General features: G+C 43.8%; 1 protein-coding gene across 1 annotated transcript in view; it reads right to left on the reverse strand.

The window, feature by feature from the left end:
• Nucleotides 1-16,286, reverse strand: part of tmem198b (transmembrane protein 198b) — a 43,940-nt gene that overhangs the window by 8,675 nt on the left and 18,979 nt on the right. The window contains exon 2 of the mRNA XM_017715199.2: nt 1,264-1,551. Within this exon, the coding sequence (XP_017570688.1) occupies nt 1,264-1,432 (169 nt within the window). The 5' untranslated portion in view covers nt 1,433-1,551. The remainder of the gene's footprint in view (nt 1-1,263; nt 1,552-16,286) is intronic.

Here is a 16,286-nt window from a genome sequence, read left to right on the forward strand (position 1 = left end):
GGGTAATTTAGCATCTCCAACTGGCCTGACTGCATGTCTTTGGACTGTGGGAGGAAACCGGAGAACCCGGAGGAAACCCACGCAGACACGGGGAGAACATGCAAACTCCTCCACAGAGAGGACCCTGGCCACCCGGGTGGGGAATTGAAATATCAGCGACTGAATCAAGAGCGCTAATACATTCACACACTTTTTTGCTCCCCGACGTTAATTTTTAATTTTTTTTGCATTTCAGCTTCACTATGGTCATGCACAGTGTTGGCGTTTGTGGAAACTTCAACTGTAGCCACTGCTGCACTGCAAAATGCTCTTTTTTTATTTTCTCTTCGGCATTCTCATTGTTTTGGTTTATAAGCGATCTATAGATCTTCAATGGAAAACAAGTACATCACCAACATTCCAGTCCAACTCACCCTTTTGGAAAAGGGAAACTGTGTAAACGTGGCTCAAGTCACATTTCAAGTCCCTTTGCCCCTTTATGTTGATGTTTACTGCATGCTGAGTTTTAGCTCTGTCCTTCAGACTAAAGCTGTTTCTGTAATGAAAGGCTTGTTATTTAAAGACCTACCAAACATGACCAGCGTGGCTAAAAAGAAGACTTGAAACTCAAGACTTGACATGGGCTTGCATGACTTGACTTGTGAACATTTCTGGTGCACAATTGAAATACAGGGTGATGTAAAAAGATTTATCTGATTTTAAAGCACCATATTTTTTCAACCATGAGGCGCCTATAGGAACCAATCACAATCCAATTGAACCGTCAGTGGAAGACGGCTCCCCCTTCAGTCTGTGAGGAGATGAGACCCCTGAGCAGAAATCGTTCTGCGCTCTCCACGTCAATCAGAGTGAATCCGTCAGAACTGTGCAGCGCTCAGCGCTCAGTCCAGTCTGGGACGAGTTTGACTGTGGCGTTGATGTCGTCTGTACAGCTGAAGGAGGTTCTTATTGAGCACTTGTAAAATTAGATGAACTTTATGCTCATTTAAACCATTTACAGTTCACTGCATTGGTCTGTAATGATTTACAAGTGAAATAAATCATTTTCAATTTCAGGTCATTCTTTTTGAATCACCCTGTTTATTAAAGTGAGTAAACATCCTTGTTGCTACAAGTAAGTGTCTTTATGCCTTATGTGCAAATACAGCACAACAGGGTAAAATAGCAAACAAAACACTCCAACTTTTGATCAAATCTGGAAATCCTTATTTATAAAATGTACATGAATGTGCACATTTCAATCAACATGGCTGTCTCACTTACCAAAGAAGCAGTAGATGATACCGAACAGACAGCACATGGAGCAGACCACTGATGGCACCACTTCATAGCGACGTCCCACCCCATCATGACAGGGATCCAATGGCTCTGGCCCCACTTCTTTTGGAGGAGGAGCCAGCTTGAAGGCTAGGGTCTGCAGCGTGGACGTCATGGTGACAGCAGTGTGATGGACAGAGAGAAATGCCAATGGGAGGAGGCAGGGTGGGGCCTGGGTGGGGGAAGGAGAGGGACTGGGAGATCAGGGGACGCCTCCTGTCCACATGGATCTACCTGGAAAAGCAACAGTAAAAAAGAAAAAAAATTGTTAGCAGCAATATATGAATCCATATGTTTGGCAGCAAAAAACAACAACAACAACAAACAACAGAACGAAAGCTTTCGAGATTGAACTGCATCAGATTCAAGAATGTCTCAGTCCTCTCAATCTCTCCTTTCACCTCATCCCATCCTGAAGTTTTCATGAGAGCATTTCTAGGTCACATAATATTCCTAGAGTTGCACGACAGTAAAAAACCACACCTCAGTATGAAAAACAAGTGCAATTCCTCTCCTCTCCTGCCATCTTTCTCCCCACAACTCTCTCTCTGCTTGTTCAGACAGGATGTAATCTTTGGGCACACCCTCATGTAGCTGTGGCCACCCAAGTTTATTCCAGGCACTGTAGCTTCACATCACTGATCAAAGATGGGTTTTCTGCTTCCTACATCCTCGTAATACAAACTCAAACCACTGGATGAATGAGAGCTTGTGGTCAGTTCACTGTTCACCACAAAGGCAGATCAGGACTGAAGGAGACAACTGTGGTAGCAAAGAGCTCTTAAAATGAGCCAATGTTTATTACAGTGTGCAAAGAGAATATTGGCTATGCTCACACACACACACACACACACACACACACACACACACACACACACACACACACACACACACACACACACACACACACACACACACACACACAGGCCAGTATTGGCTGGACTATTCAAGGTAGATTTACATAAATATTTACACTATATTTCCAAAAGTTTTCAGTCACCCATCCAAATCATTGAGTTCAGGTGTTCCAATCACTTCCATGGCCACAGGTGTATAAAGCCGAGCCCCTAGGCCTGCAGACTGCTTCTACAGACATTAGTGAAAGAATGGGTCGCTCTCAGGAGCTCAGTGAATTCCAGCGTGGTACCGTGATCGGACGCCACCTGGGCAGCAAGTCCAGTCGTGAAATTTCCTCACTACTAAATATTCCACAGTCAACTGTCAGTGGGATTATAACAAAAAAGTAGAAGCGATTGGGAACGACAGCAACTCAGCCACGAAGTGGTCGGCCACGTAAAATGACAGAGCGGGGTCAGCGGATGCTGAGGGGCATAGTGGACAGAGGTCACCAACTTTCTGCAGAGTCAATCACTACAGACCTCCAAACTTCATGTGGCCTTCAGATCAGCACAAGAACAGCGTAGAGAGCTTCATGGAATGGGTTTCCATGGCTGAGCAGCTGCATCCAAGCCTTACATCACCAAGCGCAATGCAAAGCGTGGAATGCAGTGGTGTAAAGCGCCGCCACTGGACTCTAGAGCAGTGGAGACGTGTTCTCTGGAGTGACCAATCACGCTTCTCCGTCTGGCAATCTGATGGATGAGTCTGGATTTGGCGGTTGCCAGGAAACGGTACTTGTCTGACTGCATTGTGCCGAGTGTAAAGTTTGGTGGAGGGGGGATCATGGTGTGGGGTTGTTTTTCAGGAGTTGGGCTCGGCCCCTTAGTTCCAGTGAAAGGAACTCTTAAAGCTTCAGCACCAAGAGATTTTGGACAATTTCACGCTCCCAACTTTGTGAGAACAGTTTGGGGACGGCCCCTTCCTGTTCCAACATGACTGAGCACCAGTGCACAAAGCAATGTCTACTTATACAATCAAACTTTTGCTTTTACAACATTTTGTGGTTTTTATTGTTGGACAATTTTCAGCCAACTTGACTAAATATGTGTGGCAAGGGAAGGAGGAGTGGGAGGGGCTGAACTGGCACATTTACATTCTTCTTGCATTGTTTCTGTAAATCTGAACTAAATAAAGTAATTAGTGTCGCAGAACTGGCCTTTGCAGGACTGATATCAAAGAATATGCAAACGAGGCGTCACTAAACGTTTTATGTCCTGTGAGCATCCTGCCCAACTTCAAATGTTGCCAAAGCAAAAATTATGTCGCTATGTCACATCAAAGATTCACTTCTATGGTTTTAAACTGCAACCAGCTACATCATAATTACCAGTGGGGTCTTTTTGTCCCCTCAAAGTTTATTTATCACATTTTGGCTGGAAACAAAAGGTTTCAAATCTTGAAAAGGAAAACTGGACATGTGCTGGACTGTGTCAGATTAAACACTCAGAGTTAAGAACGTGGAATGAAGCAATCACATTTTGATTTAAGATGGGTAGGACAAATCTTGTAAGAAAAACACTGCCATGAGTTTCTCCTGCTAGATACATGGTAAAATATACAGTACTGTGGGAAAGTCTTTGGCACCCAAGACACATTTTCAAAATCTATTTATTTGTGTAGTTTGTGTTTATTTGCTGAGAAAAGTGTTAATATTTGAATAAACAAAATTAATTAATAATGATTTTACATATATATATATATATATATATATATATATATATATATATATATATATATATACACACACACAGTGCTCAGTAAATTGAGCTCATGATGTAATTGATGATATTAACGAGTCTCTGTGGCGGCTGTGAAGGTGTCCAGGAAAAATATGGACCCGAGAAATTCTTGTTACTTTTTATTGTTTTTCTGTTTATTTGAATTATGAATACGACTTTATTCTAATGTATATTGTGATAAACTCCCTGCTGAGGTCAACTGTTTAAACATTTGCTTAGATGCCTAAAACCTTCGCCCAGTACTGTGTGTCTGTCACAAGCTTCAAATAAAACGTACGAAACTTAAGCTACGCTCACATTACAAGCCTCATTAATCAAATCCGATTCTTTGCTCAAATTCAACCTCTCTAATACGATGGTTCACACTCGTTTAGGTAAGTGACTGTCACTAATGTGAACGAACCGGCGTCCTGAAATGACCCTCATGAGCTCCTCCTACTCAGTAGCGTCACGTGACTGAATCACTGCATCATCAGCACAAACTAACGAGCAGAACGAGCTTCGCTGAGAAGATCAGTAACTCTGATCAGCTCTCAGCTTCATTATTAGAGCCAGACGGAGGAGAAAAAGGTGAGATGAGCTGCTTTTCCACCGTTTACAGGCTTTAACGTCTGTTCGGCGCTGCTGCCATGGTAACGCTGAATGATGGTGCATGCACAGTGGAAAAAGCACATGAATTCCAATCGGAGCGTCACATTAAGGTCACATGGCCATGCATTGGATCTAGGACCACACAGCAGGTAAAAGTGGCCCAAATCCAATTTTTTCTTCATATGTGACACAGATGTGTGTCTGTGTGTCAGAGTGAACAGCAAAAATGCATTTAATCTGACATTTTTCGTTCTGATTTGAGACGCTTTCATACGTGGTACTGAAATCCGATACGTATCCGATCTGTGGCGATGTGATCGGAATTCATGCAACTTTAGCGTCAATCCAGCTCGACATTCATCACAATTTTGCGCTGCTGAGACCTCAAACATTTGGGGTGATATTTCAGCACAAAAATTAGAAGAGACTCATCCGTGTGATGAGTGCTTGAAGAGATTTCGAAAGAAATGGCCGAACGCAGCCGTAGGAGAACGAGGCTGTGGTGTCAAAGAACAGGTAAAGTTTGAAAGCAAAGTTTACAGAATCCGAGGATGTGAACCAAAGAAATGACCGTGGCTGAATAACGTGCCCTTTTTATGGAGAACTCGAACCCATTCAAGGTAACGAGCCCGGCGGTCAGCCAGTGAAGCTTCATGATGGCTCCTGTGATGCTGGTGAAGATTGAAGCTGATCCTCCGGGAGCGACTGGCGTTCGTTGGCAGTCGTGATTGTTTACCTCTGGATGAGCCCAGTAAAACCATGTGATACATTGTTCTCTCTCGCACGTGGGTCTGTTTAGGAGCTGATCTGTTCAGACTGATGCTGCATACAGATCACATTTAAAAGATAATATGAACAGTTAAACCAAAAAAATTTAATTTGGTTAGAAAATCAGATTTGGGCCACTTTTACACAGCATTATTTTACAAGCTTTAATTGAATTTAAGCTTTCCATATTTAATCTAAAATGACTCAATGACTACTTAAACTGAGGTTTAATACACAAAGAAAATTGAAGACCTATTGAAGTACAAGGACACAATGATCTCTGACCTAACTTCAGAAAACTATGGCTGGACCGTACGCTGTACAATATACTGCTGAAGTTTTAGCCAGCTAGACTGATTATATATATATATGGCATATACATTGTTCTTGCATTGTAAACCTAAACCAAATAAAGCAATCACTGTCGCAAAATTGGGAAATGGAAAACAGCGGCGGCAGCTCTATGACAGGGCTCTTCATCGAGAGAACCACAGGAAACTGCTACATTAGGACAAATAATGCAAGCTTCAAATAAAACATACAAAATGTCTTTTACAAGCTTTAAATGTCCATGTTCAATCTAGAATGGCCACCAGGGCGCTCACAGAACATAACACTCATTTGTGGCCTAAAATAAAGGCCGATTCCTAACAGTCACTTTTGAAATTGACATGCACTGTATGTGCAAACCAATACAGAATTTTGTCTATATTGTGCTGCCATACCTAAACGTTGTCAATGTGACTGGCTTCATGGTTCAGACACCTGCTAAACCAACATCAAGAGAATGAGGGTCCAACATGACCTAAAAGATTAGAGTCATGAAAATGACGACATTAAAGCCAAAACCAGAAGAACCCACCAGCACTTTTTCATCCAGTGCACAAAGGCCTTCATTGCGACTTATGCGAAAGTGAGTTTTCTCCTCAGCGCTCATCCTGCTGCTCATCGCTCTGTTACTGTTAGCATGTCCTGCACTGACCCTGTGGAAAAGGCCTGTAATGGATTAGAACTCAGCATGAGTTGTACATGGAAACATCCTCATCATCTCCCCTCCTCTCTGTCTTAGTGCCGTTCCACCTCCCACCGGTCATAATAATCTTTCTCCCTGCGGATTATCAAATCCCTGACCAGTCAAAGCAGAGCAGCAGACAGAAATCAACGTTGAGCGCCGGGGTCTAAGCAGCACCACTGCACTGATGGCACATTCTGAACAATAGTCCGTCCCTCAAAAATAACAACCTCCTACTTCCTGTCTGTCGCCATAACGACTGTGGAACGCTACCCTCGGCTGCTATGGACCAAGACGCGAGGAGACCAATAGGAGGGCAGTCTGGCCCCCCATAGCAACAGCCTGGCAGCCAATCAGGAACCCCGCCAGCTCCCAGTGGTTTGTGTGTCTCTTGCCGAGGTGCGCATTGGCGGTATCGACGAACTTGCTGGCTGAGAGATAAAGCACAAACCGTGATTCACCCACATGCGCACTCCTACACAAACACCCCGTCGCATTCATACATCCACGCACAGAGAACAGATTGTCCATTCTACTCTGGCATCTGGTGGTCATTCCGTGTGGCATTTTGTGAGTTATGAGTGAAAGTGTCTCTTCAAGAGAGTCAAAATGCCACTTGAATAGACAGGAATATACTTGTTTACCTATTAGAATGCAGGCAGGCCCAGACAGACGAATAACAGCTCGGCAAAGCACTGTGGGATACATTCGCTCAAGCAAAGGACGGTGGGGTTTGTATGCTACGGCTCCTGGATGACTCCCAGCTGTGTTAATCTCCTGACCTGAGTGGGTGTCACAGCCAGTGGGGCAGAGAGCCAGAGGTAACCATGGCAACCTAACGTAACACAGCTCTTGGGCTGTTTGGCTGAGATACAGCACATTGTCTCATCCTCTCTCCATCCCTCTACTTTGGGACTTTTGCTCTTTTGTCCTCTTTCTCCTCTTCTTAACTCGCTCGTCACGGCCATTTCAGCTTCTACTGGTCCTCTTCACTTATCTGCAGCGCTTTTAACCACTATCAGTTTTTTTTCAACAATCCTATTTATGGTTTTATCCATCTGTTTCCACTTTCTTAAGAAATTTGGTCTTGTTTTTGCCTTTGTAAGGCTTGGTTGAGATGAACATGTTCATAAAGTCATGGTCTCCCAGTCCTCCCAGGTAACAATGTCCCCAGATTACAGCCATTAACTGGACACAAACATAAACACAGAAACAAACAAGCAGATGCACACATTTTCTTTTTTGGAGCGTCATACACACCAGGCACAGCATCATGACCACCTCCTTGTTTCTGCACTCACTGTCCATTTGACCAGCTCCACTTACTGTACAGCTGCACTTTGTAGTTCTACAGTTACAGACTGTAGTCCATCTGTTTCTCTGATACTCTGTTACCCCCTTTTATCCTGTAAACATGACACAGGTGTTTAAAAACTCCAGCAGAATTGCTGGAAATATACAGGTGAAATATATATATGTGAGTACCTATATGTAATAATCCATCCCATTCTGACTATATTAACTTATTGTATAGTATTAAAAATTAACAATATTAACTAGAGTATTCGTAATAAATGAATAATGTCACTAAGTTAACGTTGCTGACGCACTTTCCTAGTTTGCCCTTTCATACCATCTGTAGTTGAAGCCCAGTTGCTCACACACTGTTGCTATGACTCTTCCTTATTCAAATACACATTAACATGGCAGGTTCCATTAATGGCCTTCTTAACAAAAGTTATTTCCAGCTCCTGTCATACTGAATTCATCACTGAAAGTAGTCAAGCAACATTATGTAACAATTTTACCTTAAAATAACAGCTTCAAAGTCATTTTGTTGGCATATCAATCTTTGCCACTCAAGGCCAGGGAATGCCTGCTGTAGCGCTTTGTAGAAGAACTTTGGAGAAGCGAGCACGAAACCTCTCACAACAACTGCATAATACTTTATGGCACCATGTTACGCATCAACAAGTACAGCGGTGTCCCAATTCAGGGGCTGCATCGTTTAAAGGCTGCATTTGAATGCCGACTGTATCACAGCGGCGTGACTAGTGACCTTCTTTCCAACGGGTGGATCCTTTGCCAGCCAACATATCCTGAGGTTCACAGTCTCATCTCAGTCTCGTCAGTAGTCGGCTATGATCTCCAGCTCCAATAAATGAAAGAATAAAAAAAAAAAACCTGTTTCTAAGCTCCATGTTTAAAGAACTTAAACATAACTTAATGAAGACATGAGCGGCGGTTCAGCAGTAAGCATGGGAACAGCAGTACTGTGATGCAAACAGGAAAATCCGCTGTAGAGCAGACCGTCTCATTTGAGTTTGGCCTTTGCGGGTCTAAGCAGCCTTCGGGGGAGACACCTTCCTGCATGCACCTGCACGGATCTTCAGTTAGCTATAAGAAGAAGCTGGCTTGTTATTCCCAGCATTCTCAGAAGACATCAGAGGAAGTGAGGAAGAGAAAAGGAGAAAGTGACCAAGCTAAAGACCAGACAAGAGTTACTTGTCTGTTACTTCATAGTTTTGATATTATTCTAATGTAGAAACACACACATGCAGGCAACCAATATTTAAACAGGTAGACTAGAACACACCTTTATACAGGGAAATACATTAAAAAAAAAAACAAAAAAAAAAAAAAACACACACACACACACACACACACACACACACACACACACACACACACACACACACACACACACACACACACAGGCTCTCAAGGAACTCAAACCAACCAGAATCTCTGAGGAACGTTTCCAACACCTTGTTGAAAGTCTGACATGAAGAATGAAGGCAGTTCTGAAGGCAAAAGGGGGTCCAACCTTTTACTTTTACTGTACCTAATAAAGTGGCCGGTGACTATACGCCATTTTGCCTGCACAAACAGACAAACGAACCCACAATCAATGGGGCTGAAAACTGAAGCTCTTAACAAGATTAAATGGGCTTAGTTCAGATACTGCTGTTTACACACCCTACCCCCAAAATCAATCAGCTAGTCTACCACTACCCTGCTTACTGACACCTCTCACTCGCTCGCTCTCTCACGGTCTTGCATCATATTCCTCCATTTAAAGTCACCCTCTTTTCCCCTTTAGCTTTAGTCTCCCCCACCCAGTCCAATCGGCCTCTCTTCATTTTGCCCTTGCCTCGATCCCTCTGTCTTTCTGCTGTTTGTGTGTGAAAGTGCTTAAAGGCTGTAAACACACAGTCAGCTTTCCCTTTAACTGCAAGCTTACCAAACCATTCAGCTCACCCTGTTGCCACTGCAGGGGTTCCCAGACCTGGAATAGCCCTGGCCCGCATGTTTTTGGTGTTTCTGATGCTTCTATACAGCTTACCCAACTAATCAGCTAATTAAAAAGCCATTCCTGAGATGCTGTAGGTGGGCAAACACTCAAATGTGCAGGACGGGTATACTTAAGGATCGGTGTTAGGAACCACTGTATTAATGGTAAAGGAATAAAGTGGAAGTCACTAATTTTCAAAAATGTTAAAAATAACTTAGTCCTCCTGGTGTTAACAGCATAGTGTTTGATTTGACACGGTATTTAAACAGGTAACTGATTTTTTATTTAAAAACTTTGTTCTGTTAAAAAAGCAAACATTTTCATATGTAATTGGTACTGGTATTACTAGCATGTGTTCACTTAGCCCACGCTAAATTATAATAAATTAAAAGTACTTAAAAAAAAAAAAAAAGTACAAAATTCAATAAAACCAACCAATGAAACAACCAACCAAACCCACTGACCAATCAACCAACGAACCAACTCAAACCAAACAACCCAAAACAAACCAACCAAACTAAACCACCAACCAACCCACACCAACCAAACCACCAACCCACACCAACCAAACCACCAACCAACCAACCCAAACAAACCACCAACCAACCAACCCACACCAACCAAACCACCAACCAACCCACACCAACCAAACCAAACAACCAACCAATCAATCCAAACAAACCAAACAAACCACAAACCAATCAAAATCAACCAATTCAAACCTACCCAAATCACTAACTAACCAACCAACCCAATCCAATCCACACCAACCAACCCAATCCAATCCAATCCACACCAACCAACCCAATCCAATCCAATCCACACCAACCAACCAACCAAATCCAATCCACACCAACCAACCAACCAAATCCAATCCAATCCAACCAACCAACCAACCAATCCAATCCAACCCACACCAACCAAACCAATCCAATCCAACCAACCAATCCAAACAAACCACAAACCAACCAATCAAATCAACCAATTCAAACCTACCCAAATCACTAACTAACCAACCAACCCACACCAACCAACCCAATCCAATCCAATCCAATCCACACCAACCAACCCAATCCAATCCAATCCATCCCACACCAACCAACCCAATCCAATCCAATCCAACCAACCAACCAACCAACCAACCAACCAACCAACCAACCAACCAACCAATCCAATCAACTAACCAATCCAAATCAACCCAAACCAACCAACCAATAAACTGCCCATCAGACAATCTGGTTGTAAATCATAATAAACCTTTTTCACACTCCCGTATTCTATGCCATATCAATACTGATTAACAGACCGATCACCACCCAGAACCCTGCGTCAAGTCACTGAGTCTTCAACCTGTCATTAGATAACACTACCAGTTTTTATTTTATTTATAAAATAGTGTCACATTCACTCTCCTGCTCTTTTTATCTCTTTTAAATCCGTACCACTCAACAATCCAGCAATTTTATAAGACCATTTTCTCTACTGAGAAACCCTTGAATAATCATCTTTAAGACTCAAGCTTGCTCCTTTGAATGAAAACTGCTCCACCAAATGAATGACATCATTTAGGTAAACACCTTAATAAAAATGTTAAAATGTTCTTTAAATATTTTATTTGTAAAAAGACACCACAGCTGTAATGTTCTGCATACTATGACTACTTCTGCAGCGTTGAATACAGAAGTGTGAAAACGGTCCTGTGGCCATAAATGAGAATCGGCCATATATAATCATGATTGGTGCACGTCTAGTAAGCAGAGAGGAAAGCACGTCTTGCAGATACTGTGCTGGCAGATGCTCTCGTCAGTGATGTGTGCAGCTACCGCCCAAGGTTGGGAAGCACTGGCCCGTGTAAATATAATCAATACGTCTGCCCTTGGAGCGAGACCAAGACAGATAAATCACAGTGCATGAAATCTGTGCAGTAGTGGTGCAAATTAGGAATCAAACATCGGTTAAAATTCGATTTTAACCTTTGAAAGAAGTAATGAGATCATATTTTTTACCCCATGTTTTCCTCTTTACTGATGAAATAGTAACAGATTGTAATGTCATCTATTTAATTTTGAGAAATCAGTCAAGCACATTGTCTACAGCAGACAGCAACATGCAGCTCCTTCACTGCCCTGTTGCGGCTTTTGGTTAAACATAAGATAATCCTCCTTTGCAGTAAAATAAAGCACTACAACACAGTTCAACACAGTTTTAACAATAAACAATCTTAGCCGTAGACCGGCGCAGTGGGTAGTGCTGTCGCCTCACAGCAAGAAAGGCCTGGGTTCAATTCCCACAGCCGGGCAACCAGAGTCCTTTCTGTGTGGATGTTCTCTGAGTACTCCAGTTTCCTCCCACAGACCAAGGACATGCAGTCAGGCTGATTGAGCATGCTAGATTGCCCCTAGGTGTGGGTGTGAATGTACATGTCTGTCTGTCTGTCTGTCTGTCTGTCTGTGATGGACTGGTGACCTGTCCAGGGTGTATCCTGCCTTCCACCCAATGACAGCTGGGATAGGCTCCAGCTCCCCCCCCCAACCCAGAAGGATGAGCGGTTTAGAAGATATGCGGTCTTAAATGCTGGAGTTAATGTAGAACTGCCAATTCACCCTTTAACCCTGAAGATGAGCGCATACTGCTGGTCATCTTAGCAACACAGACAACAATCTCGCCGAGCTAGTACCGAAAGAAACGGCAAAGAGAGAGATTTAAGACGAACGTCGATAATCTGGAGACAAGTGGACATTTTTGTGTTTATAATCACTCCAGCTGGTTTCCTGATGCGTTTTATCTGCAATGAGAAACTGACAAACACTAAAAATTCAACAGTGTAACTTCACAACTGGTTATGATACCTCGTTGTTGCAAATTTGATTATACTTTGGGTTCCATAATTTGTTTTTATGTTAAATATTTCTTTGTTTCTAATAAATAAATAAACAAACAAACAAACAAATAAATAAATAAATAAATAAATAAATAAATAAATAAATACCACGTTAGTGGTCTCCTAACCAAGCAGGGCTCCATGGTGCCTGGCAAAATAAGGAGTTTTTAGGCCTGATTTACATATAACAGTGAAATAGAGTGGCAAAATTGAAGGAACCTCCTTGATCGACTGCTGATATTAAACAGTTATTAATAAATCGCTCACATTAAGGCCTATAAAGCAAGCAATGCCTATAACACAGAAAATCAAAAATGCATCTTTCTTTTCCCTTTAATCAGATCTTTATTTAATCTGGGTGTCTAAACAGATGCTTTCTGTGTGCAGGGTGTATGAATTCACTGGCCATGGCTGTGATACAGCTTGCAGTGGCCAACACAGCCCACCAATCAGTTGTACAAGCTATGGTGTTGCCTGGGGCTAGCTGTGGTCGAGCTGTGGCCGAGCTGTGGCCGAGCTGTGGCCGAGCTGTGGCCGAGCTGTGGCCGAGCTGTGGCCGAGCTGTGGGACAGCTTTGTTTGCCCTTCTCTGTAGAGCATGTCTCCACGCTTCAACCTAGAAGTTAATGAGTTCCCGAAATCTCTCACTGTTGATTGTGCTTATTAACATATTATCTTGAATTGTTCTTTAGTCATTGTGCAAACTCTCTTTGCAATTAGCAAACTGAAGACTGGCCTGGCTGTGATGGGCTGCCGACGACAACAGCTAGATGCTGTTTTTTTTTTTTTATGGTACATTTTCAGCATTACAGTACCAGTGATTCACACTACCATCCTTCTTTGTGCACAAACTAACACTCACAGCTTCAGGTCTCACTGCTTCACTGCCCAGCATCTTAAATAACTGCACACCGCACCTTTGCTCAGGTTTTAAATCATGACACATTTAGCAAATACCTTCATTAAAACGATCCTAAAAGAAGGCAGAGAGTTGTTTGAGTATATAATGCAGTCGACTCAATTTTTAACAATAATCAACCATTCATTATTCGTTAACAACTATAATTTGGAAGAACATCCCGACATAAATTTTGCACATCCTCACACATTTTCTCTCTTGCGCATGTGCTCTTCCTTTGGAATCACTCCCTAAAACCATATCTGTGTTTATCCGTCATTGTTAGTAAGGGCAAACACCTATGTAAGAATGCTGTTCATCGACTTCAGCTCCGCCTTTAACACCATCATCGCCTCCAGACTCGTCTCCAAGCTCAACACACTTGGAATAAGTCACACCCTGTGCAGCTGGATTATGGACTTCCTCACCTGCAGACCCCAGTGTGTTAGGATGGGTGAACACACCTCCCCCTCCCTCACACTCAGCGCAGGTTGTCCACAAGGCTGTGTCCTCTCACCAATGCTCTACACACTGTACACCTATGACTGCACTGCAAAACACAGCTCCAATACTTATATTAAATTTGCAGATGACCCCACAATCATAGGCAGCATCACCAACAATGATGAAGGACCGTACAGAGAGGAAGTCAAGCTCCTTGTCGAGTGGAGTGCCGCAAACAACCTCTCCCTCAACGTCAGCGAAACCAAAGAACTGATTGTTGACTTCAGGAGAGGAAGTAGAGAGCCTGCATCACTGAACATCGAGGGGGTGATCAGCTTCAGGTTTCTTGGTGTCTACATATCCGAGGATCTCACCTGGTCGCTCAACACATCCCACATCTTCAGGAAAAGCCAACAACGCCTTCACTTCCTCAGAAGGTTAAAAAAAAGTCAACCTGCCACAACAGCTCCTCTGCAACTTCTACAGAGCCACAGTGGAGAGCATCTTGACCAGCTGCATCACGGTCTGGTGCGGCAGCGCCACTGCTGCTGAACGCAAAGCCCTGCAGATGATGGTCAAAACTGCTCAACACATCACCGCAGCTGTCCTCCCACCCATAGAGGACATATACGACAACCGATGTGAGAGGAAAGCCATCAACATATCCTTGGACCCCACACATCCCAGCCACCCCCCTTGTTCCATCCTCTGCCATCCGGAAAGAGGTACCGGAACATCCGAGCCAGAAGCACCAGGTTCAAGAACAGTTTCTATCCCCGAGCTGTCAAACTGGTCATACTGGCAACATCGACCTGAGCTTAACAACAACACTACAGTCTGTTACTGACCAGCCTGACCACCCAGCACACTACACACACTACACACTGAGCTCCACCAGCTCACTACCGACCACCCAGCACACTACACACTGAGCTCCACCAGCTCACTACCGACCACCCAGCACACTACACACTGAGCTCCACCAGCTCACTACCGACCACCCAGCACACTACACACTGAGCTCCACCAGCTCACTACCGACCACCCAGCACACTACACACTGAGCTCCACCAGCTCACTACCGACCACCCAGCACACTACACACTGAGCTCCACCAGCTCACTACCGACCACCCAGCACACTACACACTGAGCTCCACCAGCTCACTACCGACCACCCAGCACACTACACACTGAGCTCCACCAGCTCATTACCGACCACCCAGCACACTACACACTGAGCTCCACCAGCTCACTACCGACCACCCAGCACACTACACACTGAGCTCCACCAGCTCACTACCGACCACCCAGCACACTACACACTGAGCTCCACCAGCACACAACCGACCACCCAGCACACTACACACTGAGCTCCACCAGCTCACTACCGACCACCCAGCACACTACACACTGAGCTCCACCAGCTCACTACCGACCACCCAGCACACTACACACTGAGCTCCACCAGCTCACTACCGACCACCCAGCACACTACACACTGAGCTCCACCAGCTCACTACCGACCACCCAGCACACTACACACTGAGCTCCACCAGCTCACTACCGACCACCCAGCACACTACACACTGAGCTCCACCAGCTCACTACCGACCACCCAGCACACTACACACTGAGTTCCACCAGCTCACTACCGACCACCCAGCACACTACACACTGAGCTCCACCAGCTCACTACCGACCACCCAGCACACTACACACTGAGCTCCACCAGCTCAGAGGACTGTATGCTGTGCACTTCATCTCTGACTGAGCCTTATTTCTAGTATATTTATACTGTAACTGTTTATTTACGTTACCTGAACATTATGCTGCTACTCTCTACCTGCACTGTACACTTTATATACAGATCACTGTTTACATCTCTTTTTGCACCACTAGTACTTCTGCATTTACTGTATTGTACTACAATTCACCAGCACATACGTTCGATACTTGTACTTACTGACTTTGCACATACGGTCTTGTCTTTTACTGTCTTTTGTCTTTGCACTGTTTACTATGCATCTTTTATCACTGCACTGGAGAAGTCGCCCGACAGTGTTTCGTTATACTGTACTACCCTGTATTGTATAATGACAATAAAGTTGAATTAAATTGAACTGAATTGAATTGAGTGGGTATGGGTCCTGTCCAGGCTTCACTTTTATGTCCGTGCTGACCCTTAGACCAGTGGGCAAGAAAAGCCTTTTGTTTTGTTGAATAAAGAGTCCTTGGGAAGTGAGTGTATTAAAATAAAAGAAAAAATTCAATACTTATTATGACATTAAAACCAAAAGGGAAATGATCAATTTAGTGATTCGTTTTAATCCTACTGTGCAGCGCCGCACACACTCTTGAGCATTTCAGTGAAATACTAAGTGGCCAGTCTTCTGTACGCATGACCTGCGCAACACTTGTGCCGGGTGTGATGGTATATTGT

The sequence above is a fragment of the Pygocentrus nattereri genome, chromosome 30 (genome assembly GCF_015220715.1).
Source record: "Pygocentrus nattereri isolate fPygNat1 chromosome 30, fPygNat1.pri, whole genome shotgun sequence".
Taxonomy (NCBI): domain Eukaryota; kingdom Metazoa; phylum Chordata; class Actinopteri; order Characiformes; family Serrasalmidae; genus Pygocentrus; species Pygocentrus nattereri.